Here is a 27,041-nt window from a genome sequence, read left to right as displayed (position 1 = left end):
TTCAGAAATTTCAAATGTGTGATTATTGTTTACATTTATAAAAATGTAACCATGTTAAACTCCACACTTCTTTGGGATAATCATGAGTTTTATATTTAAAATGAAGGTGTGATGTTTTATAAAGCATGCCTTCATGACAAGAAACATCCTGAGTCTTTGGTCACCCCAAGAACTCGGAGCCCTGGGCCCCGCTGAGCTTTTTCTAAAGTCTGGCAGACTGTAAAAAATAAATAAATAAACAATCAAAATGAACAGAATGAACCCAATCTGTATGAAATTAATTCATGTAAACTTCAGTTCTGGAATGAAGTTAGTGCTAACAATCCGCTTTTCATTAAATACTCTACCGACACGCGGCTGTCCTGTAGTATGTTTTAGTTTAAGCAGACAGCTCCAGGCTGGAGGGATTTTGTGAGTCTCTCACATTCAAAGCCCAAATAAACCGGATTGCAGTGAGCATGAAACAACTTGTTAAACATGAATTAGGATGTATTCATCTCCGACTCCAACAGCGCTCTCCTAAAGATTACAAAAACACGAACAGCCAGAGGAGACTCGCCCCCTCCTTCCTCTTCCTCCTCCTCCTTCCTCTCCCTCCCTCCCCTCATCCTTCCATCCATCCGCGCTTCCTTTCTTTCTCCTCTCCCGCTGGATGGTGCGTTAGGAGCGCGTGCAGGAAGGCACCGGGACTCTCCTTTCTTCTTCTTCTTCTCGGATGGAGACGGGCTGAGCTGAGCAGGGTCCAGGTCCAGGTCCAGGTCCAGGTCCAGTTCCCCGACCGGCGCAGTCCACCTCCAGCATCCCGCCGGAAGCTCCTCTCTCCGTGGAAAAGCCGCTGCTGAGAGCCGGGGGAAGCAGCAGGAAGGGGAGACGCGGTAGGTTTAGGGGGTCCCGCTAATGATAATAACCTGTTGTTGGTGTTTTTGTTTTCTGTGCGCGAGAGAAAAAGCGCGGCGCAAATACAGAGAGAGGCACATAAAAGCGACCCGGACCCTGTAGTGGGCTTGGTTTTTATGTTTTTTTTTATTATCATTATTACAGGAAGAAGTTCATTTTATCCGCTGGGTGATATATGTCATCTAGTATTGTGTTCCTCCTACCTTTTTGGTTAATTGTAAATTCAATTGATCTTTTTTTTACGCACAAGAAAAACGCGCGAGCCGCTGTGAAAGTCCACACATTTCATCTCAAAGCACATCCCAGTTTATACAGAATCAGATTATTACCCCCCCTGTTTACATCCACAACAGAGGCTGCAGCATAAATAGCATTGACTTACTGCAATTCAATTACGGACGCAGGCTGGAGGCTTTTGATTCAGCCGTGAGGGGTTCGCGAGCGCCGCCCTTCGTCCGGACACGGTAACTGTGCAGAACATGGCTTTGGCACACCGGGGTTCGCTGGCTGGGCTTTTGTTTTTGTCACCCATCAGCAGCAGCAGCTGCGCTCTCTCGCCGCGCTGTGCGTTCAGCCCGCAGCCAGGTGGCGTGTCTACGGAGATCATCACCTACTGACGTCATCCCACGTTATTTTTTTTCTTTGAGGTTTAAAATAGGATTCGGCACAAATGAATCCTACTTGTTTCACGGTGTGAAGCGGAAGTGAAATCACACCTGCAGGGCATGCCAGGTGAGCCGGCGGGTGGTGATGTGACAAGAATTAGGCTCTGCAAGCTCACCTGTCTGTTAGCTCCAGCATTTTTTCATTGTTTTTGCAATGTAAGGAAAGCGGCTGGTTTAGCTTTGAGCAATAAGATAATCCTTCAAAATGTCCGGTTAACCTGAGAGAGTGAAGCTTCACCTGCTGTCAGGGAGGTTTTAAATGTGGCTTTCTGCTCAGGGGGGCAAACCACAGGGGGTTACCATGACAATTACCTGTCACCTCCACACATAGTAAACTTTTAGTTTTCCATTTTTTATTTACCTATTACCCAGTCACGAATGCACACCTCCTTTGTTGCGTACAACAAAAACATGATCTCAGAAAAGCAAGAGTGGCTGGCGGCGCTGACGTTAGCATCTGAAGGAATTATTTGGTTATTTCTGTCTTTTTAAGGAGTCTTTGCTAAATCGGACCATACTAGCTGAAAGTTGTATACATTTACACTGGAGGAGACCACAACTGAATTATTCTACACTGGAGGTTGTTTAAAACACAATTTGATTCTTGTGGAATCTAGTTATGAAAACATGCATATCACATTTTAATGCTTTCATGTCACCAGGTCCATTTTTGAGTGAAATAGTCTCAAAAAGCAGAATGTGTGAAGTCCTCATACACATAGTTATATAATAAAATATGTTTTACTATTTATGTTTGAAACATATTATGATATGTCTTCAATTGGAAAGTGTCCAATCACTCAAGAACCACCACAGCCTCCTGAAATGAATAAAAGTACTACATTTAAGCAATAATTGGTGAGCTTTATGTCACAGTTGAAATGTTTTTTAATAAGAAATGACCATGCTGCAAAAATTACAATTAAAAAAATGATAATTATTAAATTGATCATTCTGGATTTGGACAGAAACCTTCATCAGTTATCATGAAGGTGAATGAAATAAAAATACAAATGCAATACTTCATATTTAAAGGACTGCAAGTCATTTTGCAAGGCGTTATATTACTACATTTAAATATTTCACTTCCTGAACAATTTGAAAGAAGGTTTGTGTTTTTAGTTTGACCAAGGTAGTCAACCTGTTGTTTTTGTCAGTTTCAGTTTCTTTATTATTTATTTTACATTGTCTGTTTAACTCCTAAATGCACCGACTGAACAAATTAGAGGTGTTTTTGCACGTTTGACCAAGCTTGTGAAGATATTGGTGTATTTAATTGTGCTGTACTGGTGCAGAGTTATCAAATACAATTTGTGATTTATTACATTTATGTCTGCTATTAACAAAAAGAAACATTTTAAGTAAATTCAGCTCAATACTGAACCTCTGATATCTGTATCGGTATCGGAAGTGGAAAAAGTGGATCGGTGAATCCCTCGGTTAAACTGAGATGAACTAAATCATTAGTTTATTTATTCTCTTTTGTTTACTGTTTCATTTCCCGCCTCACCTTCCCAGTCTTCCTGCCACCCGTTCATTGTCACGTTCTCATTGAGCATGCCTCTCACGCATCAACACACACAGAAGCAAACTGTGTTTTTAATGATTCACTCAAGTTATTTTCAGCAAAGCTCTGACAGATCATTCGTTCCAGCCTGCCTCCTCGTTCCTCCTTGTTTTCTTATTTTGACCCTCCTGTTGCTTCTTCTCCCTGCAGATCCTCCATCATCCAAAGGCCTCCTGCGTCTCTTCCAGGGGCGTGTCGCTGGGGATCGTGTTCGCGCCATGCTGGTGTAGACCGCTCGGTGCCGGAGGAGTCTTCTGTAGCGCGCCGCGTCTCCATGCATTCTTCAAGGCCGGAGCCGGACTCGGCGGGAGCGGAGCGCCGCAGGCCCGCGCCGGCCCAGACGCCCGACGACTGGGACGGGTGGAGGGATCGAGGGATCGCCGGGTGGAGGGAGGCGGGGAGGGAAGGGTGGAGGGAGGGCAGGGAGAGCGGCGTGGTGCAGAGCTACAGCTTCGATTCGTACCAGCTGGAGGAGGAGGAGATCAGTAAGGATGCCCCAGAGCGAGGAGTGCTGGCTCTGTCTGAGCCTGGTGAGCACTTCTGTCTCTCTTTCTCTCTCTCTGTGTGTGTGTGTGTGTGTGTTCTGTACTATTTATAAAAAGACAGCAGAGGAACAAAGTGGATTTAATGTAGTAGTATATCAGGAGTTGGAGGTGCAGGATATTAGAAATGTGAAAGAACAGCGTGTAACACGCTGCTGAAGGCGCTGCTGTAAATCGTGGACTGGACGGCTTTAATTATGACCATTTCTTGGAGATTACATCCCCATTGATCTGGTACCGAAATGAAAACACATCCACTGGGGCTCCCGTATTTGAGCTGTAGGTATTCCCTTGCTGTAATAACAGATCATTTCCTCCTCGTTGCATGAAATTACATCAGGAAGTTAGTTTTTGAAAGGTCTTTTTTCTTATTCTTGTCTGAAATAAGTCAGCAGGTCCAGGTAGCGGTGAAGGAGAACATCTTGGAGAGCAGCATGTTTTGAGTAAAACAAGCAGGGCAGTCCTGTTATCACATAATTGCTTTGTTGCTCGGTTACACAGGTTACAAAGGCCATGCTAATTAGATCATGAGTGAACAAGGGCACACACGTCGAGGGCGGTGGGTGGATCTGCTTCTTGTTTCCTGTGTCTGTACAACACAGCTTTAAAAATGGAAAACTATGCAATGATTAGAATTAAAAATATATATAAATATTCTCTGGTAAATAAATTTTTGAACTACAAAATTTTAGACTGGCTAATAATAACACTGGTTGGATAGTGATGATAGGATTTCCACAGTTTCAAGAAAAAACACACTTAGGTAAAATATTGTTAATTCAGGTTTTGTTTGGGTCGATGACATCACAGGTGGCTAAAGAATCAAGCTAATGAGCTTGGAATCAGGTGGACGAGCAACTTTTGACGGATCCTGACAAATATGATCTGCATTTGAGTTGTATGGGGTTTGGTCTGTTTCCATGGTTTTTTTGGGAGCAGGTTTCGCTTGCAAATATGATGCAAAAGTTTATCTGCAGCACTTTTAAAAAGAGACGACATGAAATTAAAGAGGAAAACCTAGACAAGTACAAATGGACAGCTGGAATAACCTTTTTATCCCTTCATGTCACCAGATGCATTTTTAAATAAAGTAATTTTTATTCAAATTATAAAACAAGTTACAAAAAAATAACAAAGCAAATAGAAAACCTGACCATGACAAGATGTTCTAAGTTTGACTGACTGTGCCAAAGTAGAAGCTTTATAAACTTTACATCCTAATTTTTATTCTACCCAAAAGTGGAGGAAATGTTCAGTGAGCACATTCATTTTAGCACTGTTTCAACGATCTGATGCCAAACGGCCTCCTACATGCATGGCTCTCCAGTTAGAAAGTCCCAGAAAGCTTGAATAGCTAATTGGCAAGGCACCAATTAAAAATTTTATTGAGCTGTCAGACTTTAAACACGAGTGCATCAGTTTTTATGATTAATTGCGACTGGGGATGTTTCAAAGGTGACGAGGTGAGCGTCACGGTGGAGAACTGAGAGTTTCAACCAGCCAGTGTTTCTTTCAGGAATAATTGGCTCTGGATGGTTTTTATTGGCGGTAGGTGTAAGAGTGAGGAGTGATCAAACCTGTCTGTGTTTAGTAGCCATTGAGAATCACTTCAGCCTACTTTGAGAATCTAATCCATCAAACTTAAGATAGATGTTGCTCTGACAATTTTGTAGTCTTGTCCTGCAGCTCAATAAATCGTTGTAAATAGAAACATTAAAAACCCTCGAATCACTTTAGTAAATGGGCATAATTCTACATCCTGTGTGTGGTTTCCCATTTTTCCCAAGGACCATGTCGCCAGGGCATTTTATATGAGCCGTTGTTGGAAAAACATCTACAGTGAAAGGAAGCAGCTTAAAGTCTCACTCTTCTATTTGTAATCTATCCAAGTTTTACTTGCGCTACAAAAACATAGGTTTTTAAATGTTTTATAATTAGTCCCACCCTTCAAACTACAGATGTTTCTCACACAACAAAATGATTGGTTGTGTGCCAGTTAATCTTGCTCGTGTCGTAGATGGAAGGGAAGAAAAATATCAATATACAGAACAATCCGTCATTCATTTAGCTAATACACTTGGAAAGAACAACGTGAAACTGCCACTAAGGACCATGCAGGGGAAATGTTTGGACAGATTGGTTATAATAATGTAATTTGAGGACCTCAGTAGATAGATCTAATGGACAGACAAGCAAAAAAAGAAAATTAAAGTATACGCTGGGAACTTGTATGCTCTTAACACTTGAGTTGCCTCAAAGGTCTGTCTGCTGACTTGTTTGTTGTCTTTCACTGCATTCTGGTCTCATTTCTCAGAATCTGGGAGAAGAAAGTTTTGAGTTGAGATGGTTTTTGATGGATGAGGAGAAATGCATTTTTAGGAATCTCTTGTTTTCCGCAGAGGATTTTCCGGGAACAGTACGCATTCAGCTCACTCTTCTCTTTTTTCTTATTGCCATAAAGCTGCAACGCATTCAATAGATTCCTGGTTTTTCACTTTACAACATTTCAGAGTTGTGAGTTACAGGTCCAGATGGGCCTTCATTACCTATGTATGGCATTTCTGTTTTGGAGAGATGTAACTCCTAAGGCTCTTTTTATGTTAGCTGTCAAAATGACATATTTGCACTGAAAAACAATAGAAAGGCTGATAATATTTTAAGATTTTAACGGTTTCTGGCTCAAAAATACAAAGACGTTGTCTACAAAATAAATTCAGGCATAAAAGGTGTCAAATATTGTGGATCCGAGAGTAAGTTATCCTCCATCATCAGATCAATGGCTGTTACCTCATCCCGGAGTTGTCTCTTTGAAAGTGAGAACTACTTTCCCTCCTCAGCCTGTTGTTAAATCTACTCCCTTCCAAATCATTCAAAGCTGGTTAAAGTGAGCTTACAGGATTAGAGAAGGATTATGAGCACTTCCATAAAGATCCTGCACATCACACGTTATCCACGAAACCGATTCTGCTGCAAAACAGTCTTCAAATGAACCCACTCGGACAGCTGGTTCTCGATCAACAACACCCCCAACTCCACCCCCGATCCGTCTCTTATCAATAACAGGAGCACAGATTTCCCGTGCAACAGTTGCTCCGTCTGCGGCAGCAACATCCTTCATCCTCATTAGCTCCTCTGAACGTTGCCTTCATTGGCTCCAGTCCTAATTTGCAGTGGCTCTCAGTAGTGTGCACAGCCCTGATATAATGGCTGTGATAAATCATCCTAAAAACTTTTTCCATCTCATAATATCTCATTTTTTCTGTGTCCGTTTGAAAACTAACAAAATAAAAAGTGCTCTTTCTTAGACTTTGTATAGTTGGTACCAAGATTACGGGAAATAAAATCTGCTTTATTTCATTTCCCAACTGTGCCATCAAACAAACAAAGAAACAACCAAAGAAAAAGAAAAATTTATTTGAGGAAAAATGACCCCAGATCATGATACTGTCACCACTATGCTTCACCGTGGGGGAATGGTGGTATTCTGGTGATGTGCATTTTTGCTTCTGTAACCAAAAAGCTAAACTTTGCTCTTACTAAATCCATAACACATCCTCTTATGAGGCAACCAGTGCTTGGCAGAAATCCCTGCAACTCCTTCAGGGTTCCCTAAACACATACTCTGATAACTTTCTGTTTTGTCTTTTTATTCTTCTTGGAGAAATGTCAAGTTTTTGTCCCATATTTTTTTTCCAGGAAATGATGGCTTCACTGTGCCATTGTTTATATGTGGATTTCTTTTACCCTGTTCCTGACTGACGTCTTTGTACGAGGAAATCCTGTAATCCTGCATTATGTAACAATGTGAAATAATTGGGCTTCAAAATGCAATAAATAAAGCGTCTCAAAACTGCGTTACATAATAACCTTCACAAAATGTAATAAAATCCTCGACGGCATTTTGTTTACCGTTTACCGCATTATGTAATAACATTACATATAGTACAAAACGATTTGGTAGCTCTTTTTTAGACATGATAATGTAATAGTGTGACTGGAAAAACACAAAATCCTTTTTAATCTAGTACTAATACGATAACGCTAATACTAAATACTAATACTATTGCAAATATGTTCATACACTTGAAATTAGACAAAACTAACAAGTAACTTTTCAGACAGATATAGGAGCTTGTTTTACATCAACAATTCTTGAATATTGATGAAAAGTACTAGCTATTTCACTTATAATAAGACATTTCCCCAAGTTATAAGTGAAAAATATCTACCAGTAGAACTAGTTTAAGAAAAAAAAATCAATATTCAAGACTTATTTACCCAAAAGAAGCTCCTATTTCTGTCTGAAAAGTTACTGGCTAGTTTTGTCTTCTTTCAAGTGCAATGAGACATTTGCACTTGAAACTAAACCAAAAAAACTTTGTAAGGTTTTGTGGTTTTTTTTGCAGTGCAACCCCTGTTTGTGTTCATCCTAGTCCAGAATAACTTATAATGAAGATCCTATGCATTTAAATCTTTGAAACTTTGTAAATTCCGACCTTTTGGTCATTTAGTTGCTTTTTCAGACTCAGAACCAGAATCTTTGGTTTTAAGGCATGTAAATATATCTTTTGTTGTTACTGTTAACATTAAACAAAGATAAGCAAATGATCTCTTTAATGCAAATTGAACAGATCCAAAAACATTTCCAAGACTTAAATATCCACACAGCAAAAAAAACATCCAGGCGTGGTTTGGTCTCTAGCTAAAGATGATTTGTTAGTTCAATGTCTTTTGAACAAAAATCTAAATTTTCAGCACCATGGAGAGAGTAGCCTTAATTTTCTAACCCTTGACTCTCCTGTTTTCCCTCGTCAGACTTTGAGCAGCCGATCCCCGATGACCGTTACCATGGCATCTACTTTGCAATGCTGCTGGCTGGAGTGGGTTTCCTGCTGCCATACAACAGCTTCATCACCGACGTCGACTACCTGCATCACAAGTTTCAGGGTAATAATGTGCATGAGGCAGTGCGTGCAAATGCACGAACAAGCCCTCTGCACCCCCACCCTCAGGAGCTCCACCTTTTTCGTGTGTTTCAGGAACGTCCATAGTGTTTGACATGAGTCTGACGTACATAGTGGTCGCTCTGCTGGCTGTGATCCTCAACAATGTGCTGGTGGAGAGGCTCAGCATGCACACCAGGATTACTGTGGGTAAGTCCAAACCTTATCCAGGACTGAAGAACTTATCACGACACAAGTGTTTCATATCAGTCGATGTCAATAATTATTAATTAGTTTTTTGTTTTAAATATCTGAAATGCTGCCAAACTGGTGACCTTTTCTGTTTTATCCACAATTTTCACTTTGCACTGTTGTTTAATTGTAATTAGTTATCAGACACTGTGGAGAAACATGAAACTGCTGCTGCGCAAGTTACTCAAGCAGGTCATTGCTAGGTAACCGGAGAGTGAGTGAGTTGCTAGGTAACCAAAGAACGAGTGGGTTAGTTGATGCCACCAACCTTGCTTAGCTTGCTGCGCCGTGTAGGTTGAATGGCTCTCTTCTTCTGTCTATGTCTCCCAGAATGCTGTGCGGTTCTCAATCAGAGTTCAGTGAATATGCTACATACTGAATATTGAATATTCTGTTGATATTGATCATGTGTCTATTGCGATATGTGTTGTTATTGAATTATTCTGCAACCCAACCTTTAACTGAGAGTAGCTCTAAAAAATATAATAATGTTTGCTATCTTTCCAAGCATTTAAAATCCTGACTAGCAAAGTGCTATCTCAAATACAGCTCCCTTAAAATTTTAAAAAGCATACAAAAGTAACCATTGAAATGTCTTTAAAACAACTCCATATTTATGATGTGCGTAGGTTCAATTTATGACTGTGATTTTGGAGATAAGCACAGCAATGTAAAGGCTCCTCAGTAGCAGAAATGAAAGGAAAACCATCCTTTCAGCAGGAATGAAAAAAGTAAAGTTCTTTAAAAAATATATATCTCTGAGGAGGATTTTGGTCTCTCTGCTGGTTTTCACTGTATGAGTGCGAGAGTTCACCGCTGCACTCTCTGTACCTTAAAATAGCTCTGCCTGCACCCCTGGGGGACAACTTTGAAATGTTTCGTCTGCTCAGGAGATTTTCTGTGTGGTTAATAAATTCGTAGCTCTGCTATTAGACTTTACATCGAGCAAAGGCGATAATGTTCCTCAAGATGTCCTTGTCATATATATGTGTATATCTACACATGGTAGACCAGATGAATTAAATTATCACTGTAACTCTGCAGGATACATCTTGGCGTTGGGGCCGCTCATCTTTGTCAGCGTGTTTGATGTCTGGTTGGAAAAATTCACCACCAAGCAGGCTTACGTCATCAACCTGTTGTCAGTGGGAGTGGTGGCCTTCGGATGCACAGGTAAGCTATTTCTAACTTTAAACAGCTTGCTAAATTGACCTAACTGAAAAGCACAGATGGTACAAATTTAATGCAGTTTCACTAAGACAAATGTAAGGATGGTTGAAAATGTAAAAAACAAGTATTTCCAACGAAGGCACTAAAAAAAGCGAGTCATGAGGAAGCAAATAAAAAAAGCAAACAGGAGAATCCGACAAGGATCGAAAGGCAACATTGTAATGTAAATACTTAGGGAAGCAAAGACAAACACAATACAGTTCTGGTAGTTAGCAGACTAAATCGTAGAGGATGGGAGAGCAGAAAGCAAGACTGACTGAGAGAAACAGATTCTGGAAGTAAAACACCCATATTTAGATCAAGTTTAAGTTGAAATAAATAATCAAATCTGTTCAATTGTATACACAAGCTTAAATCTGTGTATACAATTAATTGTAAGTATATCACAGTTCAGTCAAGATCAGTTTGTCCTTCTAGCTGGTAAAACGTGTTCAGTTTAAGGAAGCCCAGCCGACTGTATTAAGACATTGTGCAACATAATCCTCCTGAGCATGCATGTGACCACAGTGGAAAGTAACAACTCCTTTTTAACAAGCGGGAACAGAAGACAGCTGTTCCTGCTTGCCTAGCAGAAGACAGCTCAGAGTTAACAAGCACCGGTCGCAATCGACTCAGGGGTTAAGAAAAGACCAGATGTACAACAACAAAAAGAAAAATGAAACAAGAAGGACTGATGTAGGAGTATTTATGTTGAAGAAAAAAGATGTTTTAATTAGGGTTGCACCGATTTATCGGCCAGTCAATTTATCGGTGCCGATTTCCTTAATTTTGGGAGATCGGTGATCTGCCAATTTTTACATGTGAAGCCGATCTTATCAACCTGGGCAAAGGTCTAAAAATCAACCACTGTGCTTTTCGTTTCTTCCGTGAGAGAGATTTGACCGACAAACCAGCCGACCAGGTCATGTCCGCACATTTACAGTTAACAACAGTCACCCCATTGTTGCCAATTCAGCAACTTTCTTGATATATTGAGCAACATTTCAGACAAAAAAATGGTATCGGCCAAAATCGGAATCGGTAAGTTAAGCTTTTTAAAAGATTGGTAATCGGCGATCAGCCAGAAAACTGCAATCGGTGCACCCCTGGTTTTAATGGCTGTAGCAGCTCGTTAGTGGCTTCATCTAGGAGAGAAACACAAGAAGACAGATAAGCTCTGAAGCAGTAGTCCATACTATGCAATAAAAGACTGCCCAGATTGTTCACAAAGAGAGAGAACATGAAGTTATTGGCAGCTAAACACGGACATGCAAGGTCTACCATCTATGATGACAAATAACAAAGAGAGAACATGAAGCCAATTTCAGCATTAAACATGTATAAAGCAAAATTGGAGAGTAGTAGGAAAAAGCAGCAGAGTGTTCAGTATGAGTTCCAGCAGCCTAAATCTATAGAAACATAATTAGATAGATAGTTGCAGTTGATGAGCTTTATGAAAAAGGTGAAGCTTTTGCCTAAAAGTAGGCAGGAGTTAGTTCCACAGGAGAGAAGCATGACACCTGAATTATCTGCCTCCCATTCTACTTTTAGAAACTTAATACGCAAGACAAATACTTTTAAATACTATTCTGAATTTAACAAAGGGCCAATGAGGAGAAGCTGAAACTGATAAAATATAACTTAACTTTTGTCAGCGCGCTCCCTGAAATAACTAAAGATTTTTGGGCTTGAGGTAACTGAGGCATTGACAAGGCTTTATCCGTCTCTCTTGGAAAAGTTTTTTCAAATTTTGCTTGAAAAGATTCAATTTTAATAACTTAGGTGATTTCTTATCGGATGTAAATAAGAGAGGTTTTTTGCTGTATCACATTTCTCTATAAAATACATTTTCATGCAAATAATGACAAAACCAGAGAACAATTTTCTGTTTTTAACTGACCTGTTAGTAATTTTCTAAGACGTTTATAAAGTTAATAACTTTAGGAATAAAACAGCAACATCAGGTTTTCTCCAAGTCCTGATAGACAAAGTTTCACTCTTTCTAATTCTTTTTTATTACCTGTCAGCTGTAATAGAAACAGCTGTCGTTAAGTAATCACACTGAGCTAACAGATGTAAATGTCTAAAATTGGACAGAATGTAATTATATGGATATTTATGTTAGAGGATGACGAAGATGAGTTCTACCAGATGAATCTTTGGAACGATTAACACAAAACTAGAAGGATATGCTTAGATTTTGATGTCTTTCTGACTCTAACACGGTCTGTTTTATTGATCTGGTCCCAGTCTAATTCCTGGAAATATTCTCTAAAGTTGTCTACAGAGGTCCAGGAAGAAGACTGACTCCATAAATTGTGTTGTCGCAGCGTTCGGTCTTTGTTTGCACTGATAACCGCTTCCCTCTCGCTCTCCCAGTGCAGCAGTCCAGTTTCTATGGTTACATGGGGATGCTGCCCAAGAGGTATACTCAAGGGGTGATGACTGGGGAAAGTAAGTACGCTCACAAAGAAATGTAATACTTCCACACGCTTACGTTCTCTGACCGTGCCCAAACGTTTCAGGCACGGCCGGAGTGATCATCTCGCTGTCTCGCATCTTCACCAAGCTGCTGATCCCTGATGAGAAGAAGAACACCCTGATCTTCTTCCTGATCTCCATCAGCATGGAGATGCTGTGCTTTCTGCTGCACCTCGTCGTCCGACGCTCGCGGTTCGTCCGCCACTACACCGGCAACGCCCAGGGCAAAGGTCAAGTCAAATGTCATGACCCACGGGATGCCGGAACTGGATACAGGGTCCATCACGACGTCACCGCAGAGGAAGTGATATTTGTACGTTTTCCTAGCTGTTTCCCCGACAACAGCGCCGTAAAAATGCATTGATTTAACTTCAACCTTTGCTTCATTTCATCCACTAATTTGAATTTAATTAGGATTTTATTTAGATACATCAACACGTAACAGGAATTATTTTGAAGTGGAGGGAAAATAATGAAAGGCTATGACAAAATGTTGTAAAAATATTGATTTGAGCAGTGCGTTGCATATTCTCACTCAGCCATTACTTTGGAGACTCCCCCTTCAGTCCAGTTAAAACAGCAAATCCTTTGGGGACGTGCAACTGCCAGCTTTGAACATCTAGAGCTGAATTTCTATTCTTCTCTTCCTCAGATAAAGCACAAACTCAGCCAGACTGGCTGGAGATGGTCTGTAAATACACATTTTCACGCCCTGTTGAAGATTCTCAACTGGATTTAGATCTGGACTTTGACTGGTCCGTTCTAACGCATGATCATGCTTTGACCTAAATCATTCCATCGCAGCTCTGGCTGTACGTTTACAGCAGTTCTGCTGGAAGGTGACGCTACGCCCTGACCTGACGTTTTCCACAGGTTTTACATATCACTTTGCATGGAGGTCAGAAAGTTGCATTTTGGTCTCATCTTACCAGAGATCCTTCTTCCACATGTTTGTTGTTTGCTTCACATTTCTTTCTTTGAACAATGGCTTTCACCTTGACTCTGAGCAGTTAAGCTGTGGGTCGTTTATTGTTTTCCTGGTAAAGCCTTGCAATTTGGGTTTACAGGAATGTCTCATGTTTGCACCCGTATCATAGTGTAGGTATTCATAAGTGTTTATTGAGTTTATTCTAAAGTTAGACTCCTGTTTTCTAACCTAGCAGCTTTCTCCCTGATCTGTCTGCTGTGTTCAAGCTTGTCTCAATCTGAAGTGGCGCTAAAGCCCTGAAAACTTTGAAAATGGACTTTATGCTTTTACCTTAGTATAAAAGTTTCAGAAATCTTAAATTATGTTTAAAGAATAATCCAGATGAATAAACATGTCTGATTTTAAATGTAAAAGCTCTTTAAAAAAACTGAGATAATCCTTTAATTTAGGACCAAATTTTATTGGGCGAATCAGCCAGTTATGGTGTAAGGTGTAAGTTTTTTTTTTTTTTGCAGAATCTCCTTTGTGAACACCGCAGGGGGTGTCGTTTCCTATTGGCTGGACAAATAATAAATAGGAACTCATTTCATCTACAATCACAGATATTCTTATGTCCCTCTGTGCACAGACACTCCACACTTTTCAGATGATTTTTGTTTTAAAAAAAAGTAATTTTCCTTATTTTGTCACCCTGATGCAGTTATTCATGTTGACACCAAATCCCAGTTGAACACTGAAGTTTGTGAAAATGTTCAAACGGGCACTTCGGAGTTTAAATTCTGCGTGGAGCAGCAGATACTCTCCCTAGTGTTGCCCTTCCACATTTTGATAATAAAACCCTGCATAAATGTCACAACAGTAAACTATTTCAGGAACTTGAACTATGCTGCTGCGTCCTTGTTGGCATCTGAGGGGAGACTTTTCCTATCAGACCGGGTTTAAAAATGCAGAGTTATTCATGGGCTGCTGTTTTTTTGGCTGCCATTCAAAAAGACAAACCTTTGAGTCAAAAAGAGAGAGAAAAAACGAGAGAGCTGTGTTATTAGGATGCGATATGAAGGACAGAACGTGACGTGGGTTGATGAGGGAAAACAGGGGTGAAGGGAAAAGAGGCTTAGGCCTTCTGAATAAAGGATCCATGTTGATTAGAGTAAGAGACGGAAAAGACTTATCTTTCTGAAAATGTCTGCAGAGGAAAGGGGGGAAGAGAAGGTGAGCAGAGAGGGCAAGAGAGCAGAAGAGCAGTCGAGATGATAAAATGGGGGGTAAAAAAAGGAAAAAATGAAGGAGGAGAAGCTGAATTCATTTTGTAGAGACATTTAAAGCAGAACCAGATTTCTGTGTTTTAATCCCTGCATGCCACTAAGCCTGTGTCAGGCATCTAAGAAAACCCCCTGGTGTTACACTGTAGTGTGTGTGGGTGTGTGTGTGTGTTTGTGTGTATGATCGGGCTGCGTTTCTGTGTCCTGAAACTGTTGACGAGGGAAACGATGGGCTGTGCATTATGGGACAATCAGGAGTACCAGTACTTTTTGGCGCGCATGTCTTTTTAATCAGCTAATGGATCTGTCTGTGTGTGTGTGTGTAATTTAGGAAACCAAAGAAAGAAGCCTGTAGGGGTGTGTGTGTGTGTGTGTGTGTGTGTGTGTGTGTGTGTGTGTGTGTGTGTGGCTGCTAATTTGCAGTCCAGTCTGAAGACTTTCCGACATCATTAGATCAACTTGCACTCACAGCTGTCTTCTCTAATAGTCGCTGCCATAAAAAGCTGATTTCATGCTTCCAAAAAGCCATTACTAATTAAAAAACTGAAAGAAAAAAATAAATAAAAACTTCATTGACTCACAGGGAATGATTTTAGTCCAGTGATCTGGCTACATCTAGTGTCTGGTTACAGAAGTGAGCAGCAGATTTTTTTATTGGATGATTTCAATGTTTTCTGAATGTTTTTTATGAAAGCGTTGCCGTTCGTCTCCACAGGGAAACGGAGGAACGGCGCCGTCCTCCACAGAAGAAGGCCATGAGGATTTTGTGGGCGGGACTTACGTGAGATTCGACGCCCCGAAAGCCAAGATCAGGAAGAGCTGGCCCGGCGTACGAGGTACTTCCTGTTTTAATCTCCTCACTTTTCAATTAACCCATGACCTCTGGTTGGATTTGTGCAGAGCGTTACAAGAGAACCTTGACTCATCTTTTCTTAAAAATTACTTAGTTAATTAAATGTGTGTGTGTGTGTGTGTTCCCCTGCCAGACATGATTCTGCATCGTTACGTGGTGTCGCGTGTGATCTGGGCCTACATGCTGTCCATCGCCGTGACCTACAGCATCACCCTGTGCCTGTTCCCCGGCCTGGAGTCAGAGATCAGGAACAAAGCCTTAGGGGAATGGCTGCCCATCCTCATCATGGCCACATTCAACATGTCCGACTTTGTCGGGAAGGTCAGCAGACTTTTTAGCTTTATGAAACTGTAATTCCCCTTGCAGATTTAGTGGACTGATTTTAACTCTGCTAAGGAAATGAGACAAAAGTCTCTTAAAAGATAATAATATAATATAAGAGGAGCGAATATTTGGGAAGTTGTTTTTTTCCCCCCGCATTATATTAAAAAATTTTATGTTGAAGATTACTAATGGTCCTCTCAATACACAGTGGCAAAACTCTTTATTGGATTACAGCTGTCAGTTATTTTGGGATTTTTCTTCCAGCCTTCTTGCCATCATTGTAAGATAGAGGGGTCCAAACCTTTTGCTATAAGTGCCAAAAATCCTTAAGGTGAAAGCAGAAACTTTTATAACATCTACAAAAAGCAATTTTGTGCCTTTTTAATTTTATCTGCTCAATAATACACTGGAAAAATTAAAATTTTATTGAAAATAAAATAGTTGTTTCGTTTGTAGAAAACTGATCAGGAAATCATTGTTGATACATAAAAGCATCAAAAGACTCTTCTAAACTTGCATTAGTTTGTAACAGGTTAATCGTTTCCATTTTTTTATTTGTTGTTATTTGGGCTGCAATATTTACTCCAAAATTATGATCGCAAAAACCTCATTGGTAACTGGAAATGAATTTTTTTTACACCTGGTGTTTTTTGGAGAAGATGTCATTAGTTGTAAAACATTTTGCCCTACAAGGTAAAAATTAATCCATCTGCATCAACCAACTATGCTCACAGGTCGGAAATGCATTTTCCTCACAACCGTGGCTCCATTTGTAGAGAAATAAACAGATTTCCCAACAGTATAAGATTTATTCCAGAACACTTTAGCAAATTGTTAAAAATACAGCAACTTCTAAAAATGACTTGGGGAATAGTTGGATGTCAGAATTTAGTGATCAGAACAAACTTTCATGTCTCTCGGTTCATTCAGATTAATTTGTTCTTTTACCAAATGTTCCTACAGCCTTGCTTAAATTTTCCTTCTCTCTCTTTCTCTCTCAGATCCTGGCGGCGCTGCCGTACGATTGGTCCGGGGGCCGCCTGCTCTTCTTCTCCTGTCTGAGGGTGGTCTTCATCCCTCTGTTTGTGATGTGTGTGTACCCGGTGAGCGCGCCCATGCTGTCCCACCCGGCCTGGCCGTGTCTCTTCTCCCTCCTCATGGGAGTCACCAACGGCTACTTTGGGTCCGTGCCGATGATCCAGGCGGCTGGGAAAGTACCGCCTGAGCAGAGGGAGCTGGCAGGTGAGCAGACGAGTGGGCTGTCCTTTCGGCCTTCATTTGGTCAGAGAAAATCAAAGATTTCTCTCTGTTTCTTTAGTGATGCATGTCATCTTGCATTGCTCTGAAGTAGTTTTAATCAAAAATCTTCAAGATCAGATTAAAGAAAACACTGAACTTGTGTTCAGACCTGTGAACTCTTTGTGAGTGTTTCATATTTTTCGTTCCGTAACAGTAAAACAAAGTAAATAGTCTGTGACAGAAATGTCACAAAGCGTCACATTTTCGTTTGAGTGAAGCTGTGTCTGGTTTTTGCCTGCAACAGCACCAAATGTATTGTGAAACTAAAAATAAGTTAAAGCAACACAGGCCCAAAAAGGTTGACGTTTCTGGCAGAAGTGTTGTGTTTAAGTTACTCCAAGTTCAATATGCCTAAAATCGATGTGAATTGTGGCGCTACCACAGAAGCTAACACCTAAAGTCTTCCTTATTTCTGCTCTTGGGGATTCAGCCAATCGGTGCCAATCAAAATAAATGCCACTCCTGGTTTGGCTGCTTTGCAAACGGCAGCCAGCAACGTTTCAGCTAGCATTGTGACTAGACATTTCAGCTTCCCAAACCTCACTTTAAAAAAAATATTTTAGATAAGGTCTGCAGAAAAAAATTCTGTGAATAATTTGAAGTTACATTCCACAGACAAATCCGCGAATACTGAGCAGCGACTGGACCGAGGTCAGCCAGTGCGATCTTTAGCAAGATTCCTCTGATATGAACCCATGAACGCTTAACACGTTTTATTTTGGATTTCTTTACAATGCCGCTCTGAGTTTCTGCAATCATAACCTTTAAAAACCTTTTGCGCGTTCTAATTTCACATCTGAAAGTCTTCTTAATTACAAAATGATTCCATTGAATAAATGTTTTCTTAGGATGCTCGCTCTTTAAGTAAAACAAAACTAGATGTTTGGCCTCCTGGAGCATCAAAATTTTATTATTTTGCTTTTTGTTTTTTTGTCAGTTTATAAGAAACCAAAATATAAAGTTTGGCACAAACCTTTTCATTTGTTTTATTAGTTTCTCTCTCTCTCCTTTTGTTGCCATCAATATGTTTTGAGCTTCTTTTACTGCTTGTTATTTATATTTTATTGCTTAATTTTTTGGTGCTCACCAAAGACCGTTTTAATTATTGTGTGTTTTGCATTGTACTTTATATAAAACGTATAGTCCCATGCCAAATGAATAGTATCAAAGTTTAGGTATTTTTATGAACATAAGTAAGACTGAAACAGTTAAAATTCTGAAGTCAGTGTATTTTTTAGGAGGAGCAACATGAAGCCAGTGATGAAGTGACAGTAAGCCAACAATGCATCAATTCATGTAGGTCTACTTGTTACTGTATTGTAATTTGCATGAATAGAAGAGTTTTTCTCAAGTGGACAGGACACCAAGGGGCTCATGTCTTTGTATATCTGACCCGGTCCGGCCTGCATCTACCCTGGTTTCCTCTCCTGTCTGGTGGCTCTCCAGTAATTTCCTGTTCTGTGTTTCTGTTTCTGCCTGCAGGAAACACAATGACAGTTTCCTACATGACGGGTCTAATGGTGGGTTCCTCTGTGGCATACGCAACGTACAGCTTCACCCCGACGGCGGCAGGAGCACGCCTCCCCACACACGCACCTTTCAACGCGACAGGGTACTGAATGTCCACATAGACCAAAACACACACACACACACACATAATTATATATCTACCCATGTGCAGCAGACGCAAGCATTTAAAGTTGTAGCAACATTTTCATCCTGTGTGGTGACGTTTCTAAGAGCAGAGTTGGAGCTGCGCCCCCTGCCAGCAGCTGGCTGAGGCCGACGCGCCTGACCTTGGAGAATCGCTCAGTGAAATTACTGCCTGCATGAGAACGAACAGATCGTCTGACATTTGTAAGGTGTGAAGGCGAGTCGTGTTTCACTGCGAGGAGCGGAGCGCCGTTCGTGTCGAACGAGTTGCACTCGTCGTTTCTGACGATGTCCCAGAGCTGCTCAGAGTTCAGAGGAAGGTCGAGGGAGTCGGGGAGGTCATTCAGGGGTCATCAGAATAACCCTTTCAGCAGCGGAAGAAATATCGATGGTGAAATAACTGCAAAAACACAAAATCTTGCCGAATGTTTTCGTCTAATTTCTAGTGCAAATATAAATAAGACAGAACTATGTTACAGGTAACTTTTCAGCAAGAATAGATCTTGTTTTAAGCCAATAATTTCTTAATATTGCTGAAAAATATTTAGGATTGTTGTTCCATTGGAAGATTATAAGTGAAATAATCTGCCAGTCGAACAATACATTTTTCCCTTATTATAAGTTCAAATGTCTTGTTCCACTGGCAGATTATTTCACTAATAACTCATAACCTTTCAGCAATTTTAAGAAATTATTGACTTAAAACAAGCTCCTATTTAGCTTCTTTACCATTTGCATGGTAAAATTGTGTGTTTTTGCTGTGTATTTATCCCTACTAGACTGACCTTAAAGCATAATTTGCCCCTGTTTTATAGTAATATCAGTGATCTGAGATGTTGACATTATTATGCGGTTTATATCAGCATAAATTAGAGAATATTTATACCGACGACTCTTTCAGTTTTCATAGTTATATCTAACAGCTAAACCTCCTTGGTTCTATTAAGTGAAGGTCTTTCATGTAAGTTATCAGCATGTTGCCCAAAATCATTCACAATATATAATTTATTCATTTATTCTTGAGGGTTTAAGACTGATGAACAAGACAGAAATGATAAAATATTAATATTTGTAACTAATTTATGTTAATGGGCTGCTTTTATTTGTTTTCATATTGACTCTCAAGCACTAGTTTACCTCAATAAAGCTGAACAATAAGTGTATTTGAGAATAAAAATAAGTATATATATATATATATATATACATTTAACTTTCCGTATTTCTACAACTGGACATATTTTAAAGCATAAAAAAGACAGAAAAGTCTGTACATGTCTATACACTAGCATGCCAGCAGCCTGATTCTTTTCTGTAGCTGTTATTGTAACTGAGCAAGATGGACGGCTCTCATTAGCAACAGCGTCTTCTCCTGAAGAAGACGCTGGAGAAAAACATATATTCCTTTGTGTGTAAGAAGCCTTGAAATGAACCCAACAGCGGTAACATAACCTCACTGTAATCAGCTGAAAATATAGAAAAATCCAACCTTTTAATTATAGAGCATTTATTCAGTAGGTTAGTGGCTGGATGAGATCGGATCGGGACTTCATTCGATCTCTGATCTGGTTGTTTTGGCACCAGAACCCGGTGAGTAGGACGTTAAAGGAGAGAAATAGTCTCAAAGGTTCACTGTTTGTTTGTTTGTTTGTTGGATTTTAAGGCTTTTACATTTGTTTTTGTGGGGATGTAATGAATGTGGCCGGCCCCACGTGGGTCATCGTTTACACCCTGCAAGAAAAATCAATCCATTCTAGTTTTACAGATGATTTCACATATTCTTTGGTGCCACATTGAAACATTTAGATCAGTAAGCTGGAACATTTTGGGCTTAAATGTTTACAATGTTTACTTTTGTATTTCTGCTTTTATTCATTCCTTTTAACAAGCTACAAGTCTGGTCTATTAAAATAAACATTTTGTTCTCTTCTAACTGAAGGATACATCAATCTGTTATTGTCTTTCTGAGCTGATGTTTGAGACCTCTGACTCTGAAAGTGATCTGTGGTTATCATCAATATAAAAATGAGGGAAACAAGCAGTGTGAGAAAAAAAAAAATCAGTTGGTGCCAAACGTTTGCCTGAGTATAAAGCTCTTACTATACAATATGAAATGCACTCAATACAGAATATAGTTTTTGTTTCATCAAATGTAAATTTGAATTTAGAATTGATTTTTAGGATCTGAGTGTGTGCAGGCTTCAAGTGCACTGTGTTACCTACACTAATAACTGAGCTTTTTTGAGGAAATGTTTGTAGCCATTTGGGAGATAACCTCATTACTTTGCGTGCGCGTGCGTGTGTGTATGTGTGTGTGTGTGTGTCCTGCTGTTAAGAGAGCATCACATTTCCCTAGACGTCTCTGGGCTGCAAGTTTGAAGGTGTCTTTACTTGTTCTTTGTGAGATGTGTTGGTAAAGGACATGAAAAGTCTATTTTGCGCATGAGGAAAAAATGAAAATTGAGTGTGAGGGAAAATCCCTTTTTGTTGTAAATGTATTTTTACAAAGACCTTAAGCTGATTTAACAGCTTAAAGCAACAGTTCTGGGACTTTGAATGAGGGATGTCTTGCTTGGAAATGGATAAAATCATATTTCTGTTTGTAAACCAAGAAGAAAATTGAGAATTTCATAAATATAGTGCAACATGATCAATTTTAAAGGCGCCGGACAGAAAAACCTTTCACTTTTGGTCAGCAGCAATTATCTTTTTTTTTTTAAAGGCCATATTTGAGATACTTGTCATTATTGAATGGACAACATTAATTTAAAAATCCCCTTTAGAATAATTGGATTAATCATTAATAGATACTCAAGAATGATACGTGAAGCTTCAGTTAAAATTGTTTTGGTTTTCATAGCAACTCTTAAGTCAGGACACATGCAAACTGAAACTGAACATCCAGTATGAATTACAAATTCTCTGACTGGATTGTACCAACAGTGGTTGAAATGTGACATTGTTCCACATGGAGCGCAATGGTCACCAAAGAAGAAAGAGTTATTACCAAATCTCCAATTTGTTAGATTTACATGGCAGTTTTGTCAGTGTGGACTAGAAAGCTGTAGCTTGAAAACCTAGCAAACCGGCATTCTACCCTGATATTTAAAATTGAAAATGTAGTTTTCCTGCAAGCTCAGCTTTCATTTAATTTACCAAAATGGCAAATAACCATTTGAGACAAAATATCAAATAAAAAACCTGAAATTCTGCCAGGTTTCAGATAGACATTGTTCCAATTCTGACCTGCCACAACTGATACTTATGTTAGCAAGCTATCAGAGATTATTTAGATCATAGAATATAATAATGGAACTATGTGACAGCCTCACACATAACCAATCTCTACATTACTGTGATGGTTTAATTGCAGTATGATGATGTAGTAATCAAAATGGCATTCTGAGGACTCAAGCTAAGTCTATTTACAATTTTCTTGCACCAGAATATCTCTGGCTATTAAACACTACTTCCAGCTAATACTGTACATGTGATGAATGGGACAAAGTCAAAACACTAAGATGTAATCTGCCAATTTTTTTAATCAGATATTCATCATAGCAGCAGCTAACTGAACACGTGAACGTTCAGAATAAATATTTACATCAAAGTCATTGATTTTGATGACATCAGCAGACAATTTGTAAGTGGGAAACAAAGTAAAACCCACAGGAATACCATGCATTTTCTGACATGAGAAACTTTATGCTCACAAACAACATCTCGGTAGTCTTTCTGCAGAATCTACCGGAGCTGTTTCTGCAATGTGTTCTCATCCTTCAACTTTAGATTATTTCTTATTTTAAAGCCAAGATTCCAATAGGGTATGCTATGATGGCTCACTGGGGAAAGTAAGGGTGCTCACTCAATCATTTATGTGGTGCCATTAAGAAGTCATGTTGATGTTTTTCAATTTGATTTTTTTTTGTCAAGAATGCAATCTTTTTTCTGTACATTGCTCTGCTGTTGCATCAGGCACGTCATATGTCAGTTCTTTTTCGTTTTGAGGGGTGTAGCTCCAAATGCTCTTCCTTGTGTTAGTTAAGTATATTTTAAAAGTACTTGTGTGTTTTGAAAAATAATGGAAAAAATTAGCTTTTTTTTATACTTTTAAGATTTTTAGGTTTCCTGGCTGTAAAACATATTGATGATACTTGGCCTTTAATCTCATCCATGATTTTAATTTTCTCACCTGGAACAGACAGTTTCAGCAGAACATGTGACTGCACACTGTGAGAAATTGTGTAAAAAGGGTGGCGCACACGTGTTGTAAATAATGTACAAAGATGGACTGTAACATATTTGAGAGATAATATTTGTGACAAAGAATAATTTAAGAATTTGACAAATTCTCTGTAAAGAATAAATAAAAAGAATGTGCCAAGTACCAATTTGACCTGTTTACTAGTGCCATATTTGCATGAAGTATGTCTAAACAGTGGTTTTATTGTAAACCAAAACATTCACAAACTAACAATTGTTTGCTTACAGAAAATTACATGAATGTGGATAAACATTTTATGCGTTCAACTCATGTTTTCTGTTATTTAGTGCCCAAAATGAGAAAATGCTAGCCATAAAACTCAACAAAATTGTGTTTTTTCCCCATTGAGTCATTGTACAAAAAACTCAACATGAGCTGTTTTATTTTATGCTGGTTGAATGATTCTGGATTGTCCCAAAAAAAGTGTTTATGCTTAAAATTGTACCATCAGTGACGCCTAATAAAACCTGTTTACATCTCTCTCTGCTTCTGTGTGGATGTTAATTCAGCTGCCTAAAGGAAGTTAATGGGACAGAGAATATGTCTGCTGAAAATTGATGATTTACGTAAAAATCCTGCTTTAAATGACTTAAACAATTTATCAATAACTAATGATTTAATGGTAAAACCAAAATTTGCATGTAATGTATGTTTGAAGGATAAGTTTCAGTTTTTATTTTATTAGGTCTTCCATAGTTCTCGTTGTTTATTGTGCATTTAGTCGGTGACAAGGTTGATATAAACAGCTAAGATACAGATGGGTTCAGGTTACAGTAATAATTATATGATTGTATTAAATGCAACATTAAACAACTAAAACAATTAAATGTGACTTTAATGCCTAATGAAATATTTTTTTTATTGATTTTGAAATTAATTGATTTATTTGAATGAAATAAATGACACATTAATATAATTTTCAAGTTAAGTTACAAGTTTATTTTGCAATCGCATATATAAATACTAGTTTTATAAATGATTATTGACTTTTGATGCTTTTAGTACTGAATGTAAGGAATGAAATCTGCCTTTTCCTATTCTCTACAGCAGAGGGAGCTGCAGTTCTGAAAACAAAAAGTGCTTGAACAAAACAAAATATTTCAAGGACTTTGAGAGAGGCAGAATAAAAGAAGTTCAAGCAAATGAAATTCTCGTTCCAAAAGCTTTCATCTATGATGAAAGTGAAATGGAAAACAAAAAACACAAAAGTCCCCCATTCCTTGCCTGGAAAGATAAATTACATCTACTTTAACATCTGCTCCAAATGTTGCAGTGCTGCTACTCTATGTTAGTGTGTAACTATGAATGTCTGTGTGCGCAGGCGTGTATGAGGGTTGCGTCTGTGTGCACATGTGCTAATTTTGGATGATGCTGCAGGCAAAGATAGACAGAAAAGATGATGGAATATCTGATCATTAGTCCTGCTCCATGCAGTCTAGGTATGAAGAAAGGAGAAGGAGAAGGAAAACAAGATGGAAGATGTAGGAAGGAAACGCAATGTGAAGAGACTGAAATGGGGAAAAAATGGCTTTGGTTCTTGATGTCCACTTTGGATTGCAGTGTTTATCTGGATCTGACAATAAAACAGCTTTGATTGTAGCTTATCCTGCAGTGTGCTTGAGCTTAATTATAAACATGAGGTTAATCTTTCTGTTCTATAAGAGCCAATGTTAGAATGATCAAAATGGACTAAGAGATATCATCAGCATCATCCTCCTGTGTGAACGTGCTCCCTCACATTAATTAAATGCATTTTTTTATTGGTGTGAATAAGCAACAAATTGCACGTTCACATCACTTCCCAGTTTCTGTGGTGCAGATTAAACAAGGAAGTGGAAGACTTTTTTATTTTGTTTTTATTTTCCTGACCTAAAGCAGGAAAAGGTTAATCCGGTTCAATGAAAGACATTGAACCGGATGAACTGGAGGAAAAAAGGTTATTTGGCTTTTAGTGGAGTATAAGTAAATATTATAACTATGATCTTCACAAAATAGTTGTAATTACATCACTGTGTCATCTCAGATCTTTTTAAGCTCACATAGTTACTTTTATCTTCACTCAGCAGCAAAACACATCAGCCTGACAAAATGCACAGACTCTTAGGCAAAACCCAGGGGGTAAATGCTCATGAAGCACCTGCTGTTGCTCCAAATATGAGCATAATAACAAATGAGAGCGAGCCAGTGCTTTTAGGAGCTCATCTCTTATGTGGGTTTTGGTGCCTGGACAGTTAGAGGACACAGTTAGCAGAGGTCTCAGAGCCCGTCCTCATTATTCTCAGAATAAATTATGCTCTCACTCTGTAATTAGCAGGGGGCCAGTGGTCTTCGGCTGAATTCAGCTGTCAGGTATTCAGCGGGCATCACTACGTCCTCACAGCCACAATGGGATTTCATTCACTGTTTCTCTGGCCTAAATATCCACAACAGCTGCTTTGTGTGTGTGTGTGTGTGTGTGTGTGTGTGTGTGTACTTGTTTCTGTAATCTTTTGGGACCTTTTCTAGTATGATTTTCCAACCTGCTGAAGACCAACAGAGCCTATAGTGACCAAAGCCTAATTCTTAGTGCTAGACAAAAATAAACATGATTGGAAGTCAATACAAATATCTAATATATTTAGAAATACAAATTTAAGAGTATGTGTGAGAGAAAGAGAAAGAGAGAGAGAGAGAGAGAGATCCCTGAAATACAAAGACTATGATGTTTCATTCATTACGTTGTCAGCATGAATAATAGAAAGCTAATTGATATGCACCACCTCATCCACTGGAGCATGCATGCTTCCATCAGGGATCACAGTCTGAACTAATATTTGTATGGCTTAGCAGTCATTTCACTTTCAAATTCTTCGAAAAGCTGCAGTGATGGCTGAGAGGGACAGATCGCATGGCAGGAAAAAGTAAGAATACATGTTTTCAGTACCTGACCGCAGCAGGCAGTGTGACACAGAGGGAGGTGTAAAGTACATACTGAAGTCCAAGAAACTGACTTTAATATGTATATATATATATATACAGTATATGCAAGTTCCTTCCAGATGACTGAGCACTAAGTGTCTGTATGTGATCTTTAGGACAATAACTCCTTTAGGAAAATGTTAGAAATTCTGTTTCAGCCCTGGATGGTGAAATGATCTGTATAAAGAGAAAACAAGACTGGTACATTGAGCCAAAAGTAACACACCCTGTTCTCACACATCAAAAAGGGAATTATATAGCTTTATGGTATTAGTTTATTCCAATACCATAAACTAGTCAAACTAAATTGTGCATTTATAACAGCCCAATATAAAGGAGACAAGATTTGATCTACCACAAAATTTACTTCATTCCTCACCTTTAAATCCATCTAAAATACATACTTAGATATGGAAACACAAGCAACTAGAGGTTGTAACAGAGTATCGTTATCTAATTTATGAATCTTCACTTTCAGGATTTGCTGTGAAGCAGAAAGTAACACAGTTCTCTCTGGTCTGATTAAATAGGTTTATATGACCGAGTTGTAACCGGACAATCATTTTATGCATAAAAACAACCAAAATTCAGACCTCATGCACAGAATAAAAACATTGAGATTTTTGGTTTGTTTTTGTTCTCTCATACATATGCTAAAAACTTGAATCTTTCTCACACACTTGGCTTATCTTTAATGCATGGTATCAGACCTCTGAGTTTAGCTGAGCGTTACTTGATCCCCCAGGAAATGTCCACAGGAATTTAAGAAGAAAGGAGAATGAAGAAAGCAGAGAAGGAGGAAAGTGTGTTTTTCTGACAAAAAAAGAACTGAAGGATAAACACAGCTCTGAAAACTGTGAACAATGTGCCTTTCAGACTGCTCTGTATGCATTTAAATGGCCTCCAACTTGAGATACCTCAGGAAACTGAGAGACAGGTACTTTCTT

The 27,041-nt window shown here is 39.0% G+C and overlaps 1 protein-coding gene across 1 annotated transcript; it reads left to right on the top strand.

Annotated features, from left to right (window-relative positions):
• The first annotated feature begins 603 nt into the window (after window positions 1-603).
• On the top strand, window positions 604-18,872 carry slc29a4a (solute carrier family 29 member 4a). Its single transcript, XM_028043000.1, has 11 exons — window positions 604-875; window positions 3,280-3,659; window positions 8,487-8,618; window positions 8,711-8,824; window positions 9,911-10,039; window positions 12,455-12,529; window positions 12,601-12,869; window positions 15,462-15,582; window positions 15,733-15,920; window positions 16,925-17,165; window positions 18,705-18,872. The coding sequence occupies exons 2-11, from the start codon at window positions 3,404-3,406 to the stop codon at window positions 18,839-18,841; spliced, it is 1,662 nt and encodes a 553-aa protein (XP_027898801.1). The 5' UTR covers window positions 604-875; window positions 3,280-3,403; the 3' UTR covers window positions 18,842-18,872.
• Window positions 18,873-27,041: the final 8,169 nt, after the last annotated feature.

The sequence above is a fragment of the Xiphophorus couchianus genome, chromosome 16 (assembly GCF_001444195.1).
Source record: "Xiphophorus couchianus chromosome 16, X_couchianus-1.0, whole genome shotgun sequence".
Lineage (NCBI taxonomy): Eukaryota > Metazoa > Chordata > Actinopteri > Cyprinodontiformes > Poeciliidae > Xiphophorus > Xiphophorus couchianus.
Note: the sequence above shows the minus strand (reverse complement) of the source record. Positions and strands in the feature narration are given on the sequence as shown.